Source organism: Camellia sinensis, chromosome 4 (genome assembly GCF_055761805.1).
Source record: "Camellia sinensis isolate YWXY chromosome 4, ASM5576180v1, whole genome shotgun sequence".
In the NCBI taxonomy this organism is placed as follows: Eukaryota; Viridiplantae; Streptophyta; class Magnoliopsida; order Ericales; family Theaceae; genus Camellia; species Camellia sinensis.
In genome coordinates, this window is record NC_138964.1 from 178,048,934 (window position 1) to 178,062,705 (window position 13,772).

The window sequence follows — 13,772 nt, forward strand, 5'->3', positions numbered from 1 at the left end:
ACATAGTTACATTTATACTTTTAAAATTTTAATTTTTTCAAAAACTATATTTTATGTGAAATAATATTAATATAATTGTATAATAAAAATAAACAAAAAAATATATTTAAAATAAATTAGAATGGGAATAGCGCCTATTCACTACAGGAAAGAAGGGTTTAGGTGGCGTTTTTTTAACGGCGTTTTTTAAAACGTCACTATTTTTAATATTTTACGGCGTTTTATAAACGTCTTGTTTTCCTTTAATTGAAACGGTGCCGTTTTATGAATAGGAGGCGTTTATTTACGCCTTCAAATGCATGTTGTCTCACGCGCTTCTTTGTCCAATCTGAGAATCTCAACTCCCAAATTGAATCGATGCACTAACAAATAGTCTCTCTCTCTCCCCGTTGTCTAAACCCTCAGAAATTGAAGTTGCTTATCAATGGAATGCTCAGAAATTGAAGTTCTCTCTCGAAATCGAAGTGGTTCATCAGAGTGATTTCGAAGTTCATATCTCGAAATTTTAAAATTCTGAGTTCAAATCACTTCGATTTCATATTGCAATTCAAATCTGAGTTTATATCACTTCGATTTTGATTTAGATCTGAGTTCATATCACTTCGATTTCGATTCAAATCGTGATTCAGATCTCAGCGATTCAGATCGGTCTCAGTGATTCATATCTCGAAATCGAAATCGAAGTTCGATTCAGATCGTGATTCAGGTATCAGCGATTCAGATCGGTCTCAGTGATTCATATCTTGAAATCGAAATCGAAGTTCGATTCAGATCGTGATTCAGGTATCAGTGATTCAGATCGGTCTCAGTGATTCACATCTTGAAATCGAAATCGAAGGTCATCTCAGCGATTCAGATCGGTGATTCAGCTTGGTGATTCAGAGGTTCAGATCGATCTCAGCGATTCAGATCGGTGATGAAGACAGTAAGATTACCACTGTTCAACTAAGGTTACTGCAATTTTTCCACAAAACATTATCACATGTTCAGGAGACACAACTTATGATGAAGACAGTAAGATTACCACTCTTTATCTCTTCATTTTTTCTTCTCCCTACAAATCCCTTCACATATCCAATATCCAAACATAGCTCAAGCATTTTACTTCTTGTTTTTCATGAGTGACATGGGATTTGCTTATATGTCTTTGATGTAATAATGATTTCTTGAAGAATTTACTTCATAACAAATTCTTCTGGTCTTGTGAATTCTGAAATTAGGGCTGTAAATTTGATGCAAAATTGCTAGTTATGACAAAGGTGGAATGTATAAACTAACTTCTTGTGAGATATGATTGTTTTGATTCTTGTTTTGGATTATATAATGGTAAATTTCAGGAAATTCTAAGAGAAGGGCAATACTGTTGGGAGTAGGAGCATTAGCTTTGATTTCATGCCCTGCAAGTTCACTCTTTGCTGAAGGTATGATGGTTTTTTTAGATATACCACATTAATGTGTGCATAATTTATGAAGTCTGTTGTTTAGGAATTTGATTTCAGAGGGCACGATTCTGCATTCAAAGACCGATATCTGCAATTACAAAATGTTCGGGTGAGCGTTGGGAATGCCCTGCACTCAAATTTCTCTGACAACCCTGACCAAGAATGTATCCTTGCCACAATTTTGCATGTACAAACACATATATCAACACACATGCATTTGAAAAAGAGATGGCATGTAAACATACATTACATGCATAGATGAGAAATTATGTAATGGATTGAGAGTGATCAATAATTATATTCATAATGTTAATGGATTTACTTGGCTAAGTATTCCATATATATATTATCTTGCTTTCCCTAAAAATGTGACTACTTGACTGTGTTTCGTAGCTATTAAACAGGAAAAGCTGATCCTTGGAATGCTGAGCCCTATCGATGAATTCTCCAACATAAATAGTAGGAACAACCAGTGAATGATACTAAACAGAAAGCAAAGGTGTGATGTCTGAAAGTTGATTGCTTGAAGAGGTAATATGTTAGTAAAGCATGACTTCTATGCCTGTATGTTGGTGTCAACCAATAGCTATAAGGTCTACGAGTAATTTTTTTATATTTTATTTTGGGAGTCAAGTGGGTTGAAAAAATTGAATATGGATTGCAAAACATGCAAAATCCATATAACAATGGATTCCCTGGGATTGGAGCCTGGAATTAGTTGGATGGATTAATCTTATAAATTGTCTGTTGAGCTTTTGGGCAATTTACGTCCTTCTAAAAATAGTTCTCCTAGTTTTGCACCCTGCATGATGATGTGCTTCCTTTGGTTATCATGTTGTCACCAGTTAGGTTGCATATCCAATATTACCATCACAATCTAGTACCTTTTGATGCTTGGACACTGTGGTAGTTTTCCTAATATCTGCGATAGTGTTGTTATAACAAGAAGACTAGATCGTTCTCACTTAGTATCAAACAATAATTGAATTTGTTCAGTGATTTTGTTGAATACATGAGTCCCTGATTTCCTCTGGAATTTGCATGCTCATTCACTTATTATGATTGCTTATCCTGTAAAATGAAAATCAGAATCTGTGCTTGTCCAAGAAGTTCCTTGTAGTGTTTTAGTGTTTTCCTTATTCCATTGAGACAGTTTGGGCTCTCTTTTTGTATTTTCTCAAAGACATTAGCAGTTGATTATTTAGTTATATAGACTTTTGATTCTTTTTGCAAGTAACAAAACTTTTGATTATTTAGTTTGGGCTCTCCTTCTTTTTATGCTTCATACTTCTTCCATTCTCTCTTTCATACACATGCAAGTCAAAAAAAAAAAAAAAATCTATCTAACTAGAGAAAAGGGCCTAACAGAGGCAAAGGTAAAAAATCCTTTTCACGGCATGAGATGCTGCTTAGATGCTTTAAAGCTGATTGACTAAGACATATCCCTCTCACAATAACCATCAAAGCCAATATATCTCCTCCCAAGTACATTTTTTGGCAAAGTCAGTTTTGGGAAATTTCTTTAAGGTAAATTGTTTGGAAAACCATTCTTCCCTGCTATTGGTGATTCAATTCCTATATCATTTATAGAAAGATGAGGTTCAACTGAGTTTTAATGGATATAGTTGAATCCTCAGATGTATCCATAGTAGAATTTAGAAGTCTTGTGTTTGGTGGCCTTGAATGATATGTATAGATGGAACTGCACCAAGTGCTATCTTGGACTGGTGATAATAAATGCATTGATTGAACTACTTGGGCCTCATTTGGATGTAGTTACTTTTTCAATTCTGAAATTACATCTGAGTGCCACCGAGAACTATGATGTTTGAATTTTTGCAGACAAAGGTATAGAACAGGAACACGAGTGTTTTTTAAGTATAAATTGTGGATCTTGTGTTTATCCAAACTTTCTTTGTTCAATTAGAAGCACTGTGGTTCAGACAACTTCGGAGTTGGACAAGGTTAGTTTTCATTTTCTTTGTTAGGGACCAATATTTTCTAAATGTTTGTTTGACTAAATACATAGACGTCGTTTAGCAAAGCTTTTAAGTGGGAATATTTGGATTATAGCATTAGAAAGTGAAGAAGAAAATCAAGTTCAGAATAGAATTAGCTTAAATTTATGTGTGTGTTTTAAAAGCAAGGACCATTGATCTCCATTGAGTATGAAATATCATCTAATTGGTTGGTAACTATGTCAAGTTTAGAATAGAATTAGCTTCATTAATTTATTTGTCTATTTTCTTCATGGTTGAGTTAATGAATATTTTTTTCTCACTCATACTTCTGTGTTTTGTTTAATTTTCCTAATTGCTGTTGCTTATTATGAAAAGATTATTTTTAATAGGCCCATAAGGATGCCACCCTAGTGGTTGCAAATCTGCAAAGGCAACAGGTTTATTCATGATTGCATCCCATTGTTGGCTAGCAGAGTTTATCCTTCGAATAATAAATGGTAATCATTTCGATTCTCTGTGAAAGCTCTAGTACTCATTCCAAGTTCTTGATTGTTTTTGGGTGAATTAAGTTCTTGATTGTTCTTTCACTGGAATCTATACTCTGTTTTCTGAATCTGTAACTCTGTCACATATGTATCTGATTTGATTGATTTCTGAATCTATCACCCTGTCATATAGGTAGATAACTAAATTAGTTTTTTTATTTTTTTTATTGTTTTCTTCCAGGATGATAATAGGAAGTGGGTATGCACACTTCAGGATCTATTTGTTTTCTTTGCTGCATGTTAGTCAAATAATGTTTTCCATAAGCATCTTCACTTCCTAGTTACCAAATGCAATATCTCTCTTGTCCGATTTTTGTCGAAGCTTTTCACTGAAGAAGGTTTTGATCATGGCATCCTCTTCAATTATTTGTTTTGTCGCATTTGTTTTGTTTCTTTTGTTATAAGCAACACTTTTGTCTAAATCCTTAAATTGACAGGGAATAGCACAATCTGGAGTAATTTTCTTGAGGAACTTCTGAGCTTAATGGTTCAACAAAAGAGGCTCATGCTATCAGACAGAAAAGTTTTGCCTTCATTTTTAACATCTTTGCTTGGCTCTTCGTGCCATAGCCTTTTAGTGCCTCAGACAATTGGACAAAGGTTTTCACCTTTTTGTTATGCTTAGTTTTCATCATATCATCATCATACTGTCATCTTCTTTCTCATAATAACCATCATTTCATTTTGTCCACTTTGTCGATATCCATAGAATAGGAAGATCATGAAGTCTATAGTTTAAAAAGAGAGTTGCTTCTGTTTCTTTAAGTAGGCCCTATGAGTTGTTGCCTTTAATAAAATAAAATATTTCTTGATATCCTCTTCATCTTATGTATTTCAATTAGTTTTGTTCTCATTAAGAACTATTGCAATTTTAGCTGTCCTGAATCACTGCTATTATTATCTGTACTAATTTACAAATTGCTTACTGATGTTAACTTTCTGTGTTATAATTTTCTAAATTAACTTGTGCAACTGTCATTTTTCAGATTCAGTCAGTCTATAAAGAATGACATACTAGTTTTCATTCTAGGATTCGCCCTAACTCTTTCTGCATATGCAAAGGTTGGTGATTCTGATTTGGATCTACATAGTGCATGCATTGTATGTCTGTATGCAGAGAAGCTCTGTTTTACTCAAGTGAATAAGATTTTGTAACTACTGCCAAGAATTTTAAAAATTTCCATAATAGCATGAACAGAAAGTAACGGATTGAGTTTTCTTTGGCAGCTAGTCATCCTATCATTGCTCAAAGGAATGGGAAGTGGAATTATGCGTGTTAAAGATGTTGAGTCATTGCTGTCTGAACTTTTAGAAAGACGCCATCAGTGTCATCAAAGGAATGGGAACTGGAATTATGCGTGTTAAAGATGTTGAGTCATTGCTATTATAATTTTCTAAATTAACTTTCTGTGAATGGGAATATGAATATCAAGTTGGCTCAAATGTCCAAATTTGTATTTTGGTGAACTCAGATTCCAATTTGGCTCAAATAGAGGGGCATCCAATTTTGGTGACTCCTTAATGTTATTCAAATGATTTGTGTGAATGTTTTCTTCACAATTATATTATTTGTGCAAGCAAATGACTTAACCTATTTTTTCTTTTTATTTTTTGATTGTGTTTGTTGTTTGATTTTGGTTCAGACACAATCATGTAATGTTTATTTAGTCAATATATTGAAGTAGTTGTAAAATTTTATTCATATTATTGTTATTTTTCAGCTTTATTACAAGTATGTTTTTTAGTTAAATATAACAGATTCAGAACAATTTTTTTTTTAAAAAAAAGATCTATAACGGCGTTTTTTCAAAACGCCACTACAGTGCCAACGGACATTTTTTTTAAAATAAAAAAATCTATCACGGCGTTTTAAAAACGTCGCTAAATATTGGATGACGTCATTTTATCATTATTTATCGCATTTAGCGGCGTTTTTAAAAACGCCGCCTATACTAATTTTACGACGTTTTTAAAGCGTCATAAACTTATAGCGACGGCCGCGTCCTCGACGTTTGGTGATAAGCGTCACTAAAAGAATTAGCGGCGTTTTTCATACATATAGCGGCGTTTTTAAAACGCCGCTAAAAGTCATTTTTCCAGCAGTGATTTCACCTAATTCTCATGATTGACTAAAGAGAGATAAGCTCCTAAGGCAGACAAGGTCTGTGTGTTTCACTACACAACGGGTAGGGGTAAGGAATTGGGATGCTGCTGTGCAGTCCGCACAACAATATCTGTTGTGTGGTAAAATAGATCTATTTCAGGATTTATTTTAATAATTCAAAATATTCGTATTTTAAAATATATCAAGTAGAATATATCTGTAAAAAATCAAATTAATTAGTGTGGGGACTAAATTTTGAATGACAACACGTAGTCGAGGTGTCACCGAAGTGCTAGCCGAGGTGTCACTGAAGTGCTAGCCGAGGTGCCACGTGTCCTGGTCATGACGCTGAGATTATCTCGGCTAGGATGAGGTTATCTGCAAAGATACCGGAATCCGGAATAAGCGGATAAGGGACAAGAGTCCTAGAATGAAAGAGGACTTCAGTTTGGGTAAAGATAAGACTCTTAGAGAGTTTATTCCAATCCTACTGGGAGTCCAAGATTAGCAGTAATCCTAAGTTTATTGGAGCTAGACTTCTATTGGGACTAGGATTGTGTTGGCTATAAAAGTGAGGCACCCCCATGAGTCTAAGGTAGGCTTTTTATGCTCTGTTTAGTGAGTTCAGTACTATTGGTTATCTTTGAGAGATACTTTATTGACTTGATCGTCGAAGTGCCCTCGGGTAGACGAACCACCGTCGGAATCTCTTCTTTCTGTTGCAGGTCATTCGGGCTTAATCTATTCTGTCGGTGCTCTCCAGCTAAGTACTAATTTGGCAGTGTGGTCGGAAATTGACACACACAATTTGGCGCCGTCTGTGGGAACGAAAGAAAAATAAATGGCCAACGACAAACAGAAAGAAAAGGTTGGGGACGACACCCCTACTGAGAGTGGGAAACATATTGACCTTGACGTCGAAGAAGACAACTGCAACAAAGAGACTCGCGATAAGAATCACGGAGGAAAGGACATCGGCCAGGAGAGCGACGTACCAAAGAAAACGGACCGAAGCGGGTACTACAACGAGGACGACCTCCAGGTATGGAAAAAAAGATGCCTACGGAGGGACGATGAGGTAAAGACCATGGTGAATAAATTGGCAGACCTACAAACAGTGGTCAATTTCATGATGCAGAATAACGTCATGAAGCCACCGTTCCCACTACAAGATACGCCAATTCCAGCGGCAAAGGAGGATGCCCGAAAAGAGAGGCAGAAAACAGTCCCTACATTCCCCCAGCACACTAGAACCGAAAAAAATTATCACCGGGCTTCAAGGGAGGTTAGGCAAGAAGAGTCAAGAAGGGAAGAATCGAGAATGACGCATCGCACCAAGGAAGCCGACCCCAAAGAACATCGGCATGTTCAAGGGCAGGAGTTGTGCTTCAATGCAACCAATGGAAGGAAGTCCAAAAGGACCCATAATGAAACTGGGAGTAGTGCACCGAAAAGGCTGAAGTCAGGAGATAGTCAAGCTCCCGGACGGACCAAAGAGGATCTGGAGGATCACCTACAGAGGAAACAACAAGATGCTGAGGTAACCTCCCTGGTCAAGCCGAGAACGCCGTTCTCGGTGGAATTGGACAAATTCGAAGCCCCGAAGAGGTTTAGCATGCCGAGATTCCAAATCTACGACGGTAAATCGTACCCCAACTTTCACGTCGGTTTGTACCTGAACTTGATGGCGTTGTACACCGGGAACGAGTCGTTGCTCTGCAAGGTGTTCCCTTCATCCTTCGGAGAAATTGCATCGAACTGGTTTCACAAGTTGCTGAAAGGAACTGTGAAAACCTGGGAAGGCCTAGCCGAGATGTTTGTGGCCAGGTTCGTAACAAACAAGCTACAGCCATTGAGGGTGGACGCCCTAATGGCCCTGAAGATCGGCGAAGATGAAAGCCTTAGGGCCTATGCCAAAAGGTATTATGAGGTATTCAACCGAATACCAAGATGCAACCAAGAGGTGGCGGTCGTGTCGTTTGAAAACGGCTTGAAGGATGACTACCTGCTTCGAAAATCACTGGCAAAGATATTATCGCAAAGCATGAAGGAGCTGATGTCCAGGATAGAAAAGTATGCCAGAGCCGAGGAGGACACGCCGGGGACAAAGGCGTCCAAATAAGAGAAGAGAAATGGTTCGCCGAAGCGAAGCCGAGATAACACTTGATACGAGAAGGCAAGAGCTCAGCCCAAGTGAGCAGATCCCGAATTCCAGATCTCAGATCCCAGATCCCAGAAGACAAGACCTCGGCCTAGATGATTAAGTCCGAGAAGAGAAGAGCTTGACCTAAGTTAAAGAATTTTTATATAAGGTGCACAAAGGAGTATGTGGAAGCCATGCAAGGGGCAGATCCCTTACCCATAGAGCAATATCGTAGGGATTCTTTTGGCCTTACATGCAAAAAGAAGCTGAAGCCTATGTAAAAAAAGCATGAAAATGCTTTGAAATCCACCTGCAACGTGCGATAGAACAACAATTCGTATGGGGACATACCAGCAACAACTTGCTAGGGCTTACAACAAGAAGGTCAGCCCAAGAGAGTTCAAAGTTAGGGACCTCAGCCTGAGAAAGGTTGTCGGCAATGGGGTATAACGACTGAAGCAATAATAAAGTGCTAGTTTGATTTTTGAAATCTGTGCGATAGGACCGACCAGTCCTATGACGATGTTTCTGATTGAAACATGACGAATAACTTAGACTTATTATATGGTAGAGTAGAAACTTTACTTGCATATAATAAAGTTGAACTAAGTTGGGTTAACCTGGACTTGTCATATCGGCAAAATCAGACACAGATTGGAGCTGAGTGCCTTAGTAAAGAGACCAAGGTTGATAACCTCGGCAGTCTTTTTTCGAATCTTACATCGGCGACGAGGTCAAAGCCACGTGCCTAATGAGAACCCAAGTGGAACTTAAGTTCACATTAGGGGGCAAAGGGCTGAAGAATGATGCTTGAGAGTTGGAATTTCACAAGCTAAGATTGGTTTAGGCACTTGTTGAAATTTAAGTTTACAAGTTGAAGTTAAACCGAGGTCACGTTTAACGCTTGTTGAAATTTAAGTTTACAAGTTGAAGTTAAACTGAAGCCGTGTTTAAAACTTGTTGAAATTGAAATTTACAAGTTGAAGTTAAACCGAGGCTATGTTTAACGCTTGTTGAAATTTAAAATTACAAGTTGAAATTAAACCGAGATTATGTTTAACGATTGTTGAAATTTAAAATTACAAGTTGAAGTTAAACCGAGGCTATGTTTAACGCTTGTTGAAATTGAAATTTACAAGTTGAAGTTAAACCGAGGCTATGTTTAACGCTTGTTGAAATTGAAATTTGCAAGTTGAAGTTAAACCGATGATATGTTTAACGCTTGTTGAAATTGAAATTTACAAGTTGAAGTTAAACCGAGGCTATGTTTAATGCTTGTTGAAATTGAAATTTACACAAGTTGAAGTTAAACCGAGGTTATCTTTAACGCTTGTTGAAATTGAAATTTACAAGTTGAAGTTAAACCGAGGCTATGTTTAACGCTTGTTGAAATTGAAATTTACAAGAACGAAGATGCAGAAGTATCCTTTTGCCACAGTATTTTTCACCGTCGCAAAAAGTTCCGTGTCTAAAGCCCCATTTTCTAGTAGTGCACAAAACTTGTTAGTTAGAAACCCCTTATCCTTAGATAACATACTGGCATATCATCTGTGCTATGCATGAGAAAAATAATATATTATTTATTAAAAATATAATAATTATATTTATTTTTTTATATTTTGTCCCTCGTAATAAAATTTTATATATAGGTTTAAGGGTTTTCTTTCAAATGTTCCTTTACTATAATATATAGTATAGATAGATTAAAATTGTTGTATTGACAATTAATAATTAAAATTATACTTTGTTATAAAAAAATGATATTATTCTAATACTTCACTATTTTAGAATAAAAATATATGAATTTAAAAAAATTATCATATTGGTTTTTGAAAGGGAAATAATTAAAGAAATTTTAAAAACTTAATGAGTAAGAAAAAATCATCGTAACATGTAAAACCGTTAAAATTACGGTTAAAACAGCAAATTATTCCAACAAAAAACGGTTTAGTTTAATCAATTAGGTCAAAAGACCAACCAGCTTACACAAAAATTAATTAATTAAAACTTTTAAATTTTATTTTATTAAAATTTAAACTATCACTAACTAGGAAGCACGGGTGCAGGTACGAGTACGGTACGGGTACGAGTGCGGGTACGCCGATACGGCAAAACCCCAAAAAAGTAGGATACGAGTACGGCTGCAGTACGCCAATATTTTTTTATTTTTTATAATTATAGTTAAAAGATTCAACCTACAAATTGAAATTAAATATCAAAACTAAAAAGAGAACTATAAAACTAAAAGGCAGATAATAATAAACTGCTTGATGAACTCATTTTACTATAAGCATAAAAAATAATATTTTTGATTATTAAAAATAATATTTGTGATTATTAACATTCTGTTGAGGAATAATTTTGTTTTAAACTTCTAATTAATTTTTTTGATTAACGTTCTTCTGTTGAGGGATAATTTTGTTCTAATTAATTTTTTTGATTATTAACATTATGTAAGTATGATTGATTATTAATTTTTTTGTTCTAATTTTTTTTTTTTTTTGTTCTAAATATGATTGAATAACTTGGTTCTATACCTCTCTAATTTTTTTTTGGTTCTACATCAGACTATACCTCTCTAAAGAAGAAAGAAGAAACAAGAACAAAAACAAAAAAAATAAAGATGAAGAGATGCAACAAGGGACAAAAACAAGTTATTCATGGGGAAAAAATTCTGACCAGTTATACAACAAATTCTGACCAGTTATTCAGGGACAAAAACAAGTTATGCATCAAGGGACAAAAAAACAAAAAAACAAAATTATACCAGTTGCTTGGTTGCTGTTTGCTGATCAGTTATTCTGATTAGTTTCTCATCGGAGGGAATACTTGGAGATGTAACAAGGGACAAAAATAGATGCTTGCTGATCTTTGCAAAATATATATATATATGAGATGAAGAAGAAGAAATGAAGAAGATGAGGGTGGAAGATGAAACAAAGAAGAAGGAGGCGAAGAAGAAGATGAAGACGAACAAGAAGAAGAAGATGAAAAACACTCACCGGAACTCCTTGCGTTGCCGTCGCCATCACCGAAAGGGAATGGCTGGGTCGCCGTCGCCTCTTTGCTTCTATGTCACCTCTTGGTGTTGTGTTGCTCAACTGATGAGATTAGGGCAAAAGTGATGAGATTAGGGCAAAACAAACATCATTCATATATATCATTTCTATTTTTATTTGTTAAATTTTTCTTAATATTGCTCCGGTACCCCTCAATTCTCTAGAAAATTTGATTTCTGCCCCGACGTACCCGAAAAGCACCAAAGGCGTACCTATGACGCACCCATGACGTACCCATGTCGTACGCGATTGAACTAGACGTACCCGACTACTTTTTTCCGTACCCGGTATGCGTGCAGCCATATCGGTACGCATACCCGCACCCGATAAGTACCTGGTACGTGTACGGCACTATTTTTGGAGTACCCGTGCTTCATAGATCACTAAATATGGAAAGCAATCTATTAATTTAAATTTAAAATTGACATAATATAAATTTAAAATTATAATAATCTATCTCATAATTTATAAGTTTTAAATACAAATTTAAAATTGTCATAATTATCTCATAATTTTTGTATTAAGGAGCAGTAAGAGTGACATTGAGATAATCAATATATCTATATATTTTATAAAAGAATACTTTTAAGGAGAGATATTATGAGAGTTTCAAAATCTCATACAAAATTATTTTTAAAATCAAAACCTCTATGTAGGATTGTAAAATAAAAGTTAAATGGAAGCTAGCTGTTACCTAAAAAGCAACCTAAAAGGGTTGTGAATTAAGTTTCTACAAATTAAAATTAATAATACCCCAATAGAATTAACTACTAGTACAACAAATTATTAACAAGCACAATGATGAACTTAGCTGTAAATGATCACACAAAATAATAATGAAGTATAGCTAACATACAGAGTAAATCATATTATTAGCATATGAATATCAGATAGCTATAGTAGCAGTAGAAAAGTAAAGAAATTAGGGAAGGTAAGACAAACGGATTTATAGTGGTTCGGCTTTATCCAAGCCTACATCCACTCCTCAAGCTTCATTTAAGATTTTTCACTATCTTCTAGCTTCACATGAGTGCTAGCAACCTTATAAACATGGAGCAATCCTCCATAGATTTTCTAGCTTCACAAAGGTGCTAGTTACCTCATACAGGATGGAGCAATCCTCCACAGATTTTTCCTAGCTTTACAGGCTTGCTAGTGACCTTTTGCAAGATTGAAAAAGAGTGTTTTTGCTTTTAAAGAAAGCTACAAAAATATCTCTCACAGATAGATATACAACGTTGAAGCTTAGAAGATATCAGTAAGTCTTTCATAGGTAGATAGGCTTAAAGTTTAGGCTCAGTGTTTATTTTCTGAAGGATGAATGTAATACTCAAATGAAGATCACTTCAAGAACTCAAAGAAGATGAAATATGTGAGTGATGAATGATATGAAAATGTTTTGCTTATTGTCTATGTATGCTCTTTCTTTAGCAAGAGCACTTTTATTTATTTAAAGAGAAATTCATCGACCGTTGTGTTTCATCAACCGTTGTCTATTACGCGTGTTGAGAAGATTGAGTGAGATTTTGATTAAATCTACTCTACTCAAACTTGCATTTCTTATATATGATTAGATGTTGAACGAGTTGAAAGATGGGTCTGATTGTTGACAAGTATTTTGAAAAAAAAGCCGTTGCACCACAAAGTGGTCATCCACCCGGATGTCCCAGATGAAGATTTGTTCTTGGTGGTCATCTACCCGGACGTCCTTTCTGATGTCCGCCCGGATGCCCGGTCAAGTCCCAGTTATTAAGGATGTCATCTACAGTCGTCGAGCATACTGCTGGTTTGACATCTAGAGTGAAGCTAGACTGAAGTGGAGTAAAACGGGCTAATTTTGGCCTAGCTAGTCGTCCCTCCAGATGTCTGCCCGAACGTCCACCAAGTGTATTTTCAGCCTTCTTTGTTTTGGCTCCTTTTGCAACTATTGCTTGCTACTGCTGTTTGCTGTTGTTATGGGACTTCTTTAACACTTGTTTAAGCTTCTTTTTGGCCTTCAAAAACATAGTTAAACACTAAGAGAATCATAGATTATAATGATTTAATCAAACAATAAGTTTTCAATTATAATCCATCAAAACAAAATTAAAACAATGTTTCTGCTACTACTACTTGCTACTGTGTTTTGCTGCTTGGTTCTTGCTTGTTTAAGCTAAAATTTTGGCCTCTAATAAACATAAATAAGACAAAATGATGATGAATTATGATGTTAAATTAATTATAAGATTTCAAACAATTTAATTCTTCAATTAAATCAAAACATAAATGAAAACAAAATCATCAAAATCAATATGTCTAACAATCTCCCCCTGATGTTTTGATTTGTTTAGGAGGAAGAAAAGCTCCCTGTCAAGTCACACTTCCCTTAAATGATTGCTTAAAGTAGATACATAAGTTAGTACAGTGGCAATCAATCTCTAGGAAAGATACCAAAAACAATGACAACATACATAATATTATTTCCATTTCTCCACAAATCTATAACAGAAAACATCACCATTTCTCCCTCATTGCTCCC

General features: G+C 35.4%; 1 protein-coding gene and 1 long non-coding RNA gene across 5 annotated transcripts; both read left to right on the plus strand.

The window, feature by feature from the left end:
• The first annotated feature begins 548 nt into the window (after nt 1-548).
• On the plus strand, nt 549-1,979 carry LOC145789714 (uncharacterized). Its single transcript, XR_014327958.1, has 4 exons — nt 549-1,014; nt 1,338-1,421; nt 1,486-1,606; nt 1,836-1,979. It is a non-coding gene; the product is annotated as an uncharacterized LOC145789714 (long non-coding RNA).
• Nucleotides 1,980-2,582: 603 nt separating this feature from the next.
• LOC145789715 (uncharacterized protein At3g06530-like) lies at nt 2,583-5,555 on the plus strand. Of its 4 annotated transcripts, XR_014327960.1 has the most exons (6): nt 2,583-3,406; nt 3,793-3,900; nt 4,130-4,286; nt 4,386-4,548; nt 4,935-5,010; nt 5,176-5,555. XR_014327960.1 is itself a non-coding variant. In XM_082867006.1 (5 exons), exons 2-5 carry the CDS (start codon nt 3,849-3,851, stop codon nt 5,311-5,313), a joined length of 429 nt encoding a protein of 142 aa, XP_082723132.1. In that variant the 5' UTR covers nt 2,599-3,406; nt 3,793-3,848; the 3' UTR covers nt 5,314-5,555. The 4 variants fall into 4 exon arrangements, 2 of the variants coding, with proteins under 2 accessions (XP_082723132.1, XP_082723133.1); XM_082867006.1 differs by lacking the exon at nt 4,130-4,286 and having other exon boundaries at nt 2,599-3,406; XR_014327961.1 differs by lacking the exon at nt 2,583-3,406 and having other exon boundaries at nt 3,546-3,900.
• The last annotated feature ends 8,217 nt before the right edge of the window (nt 5,556-13,772 follow it).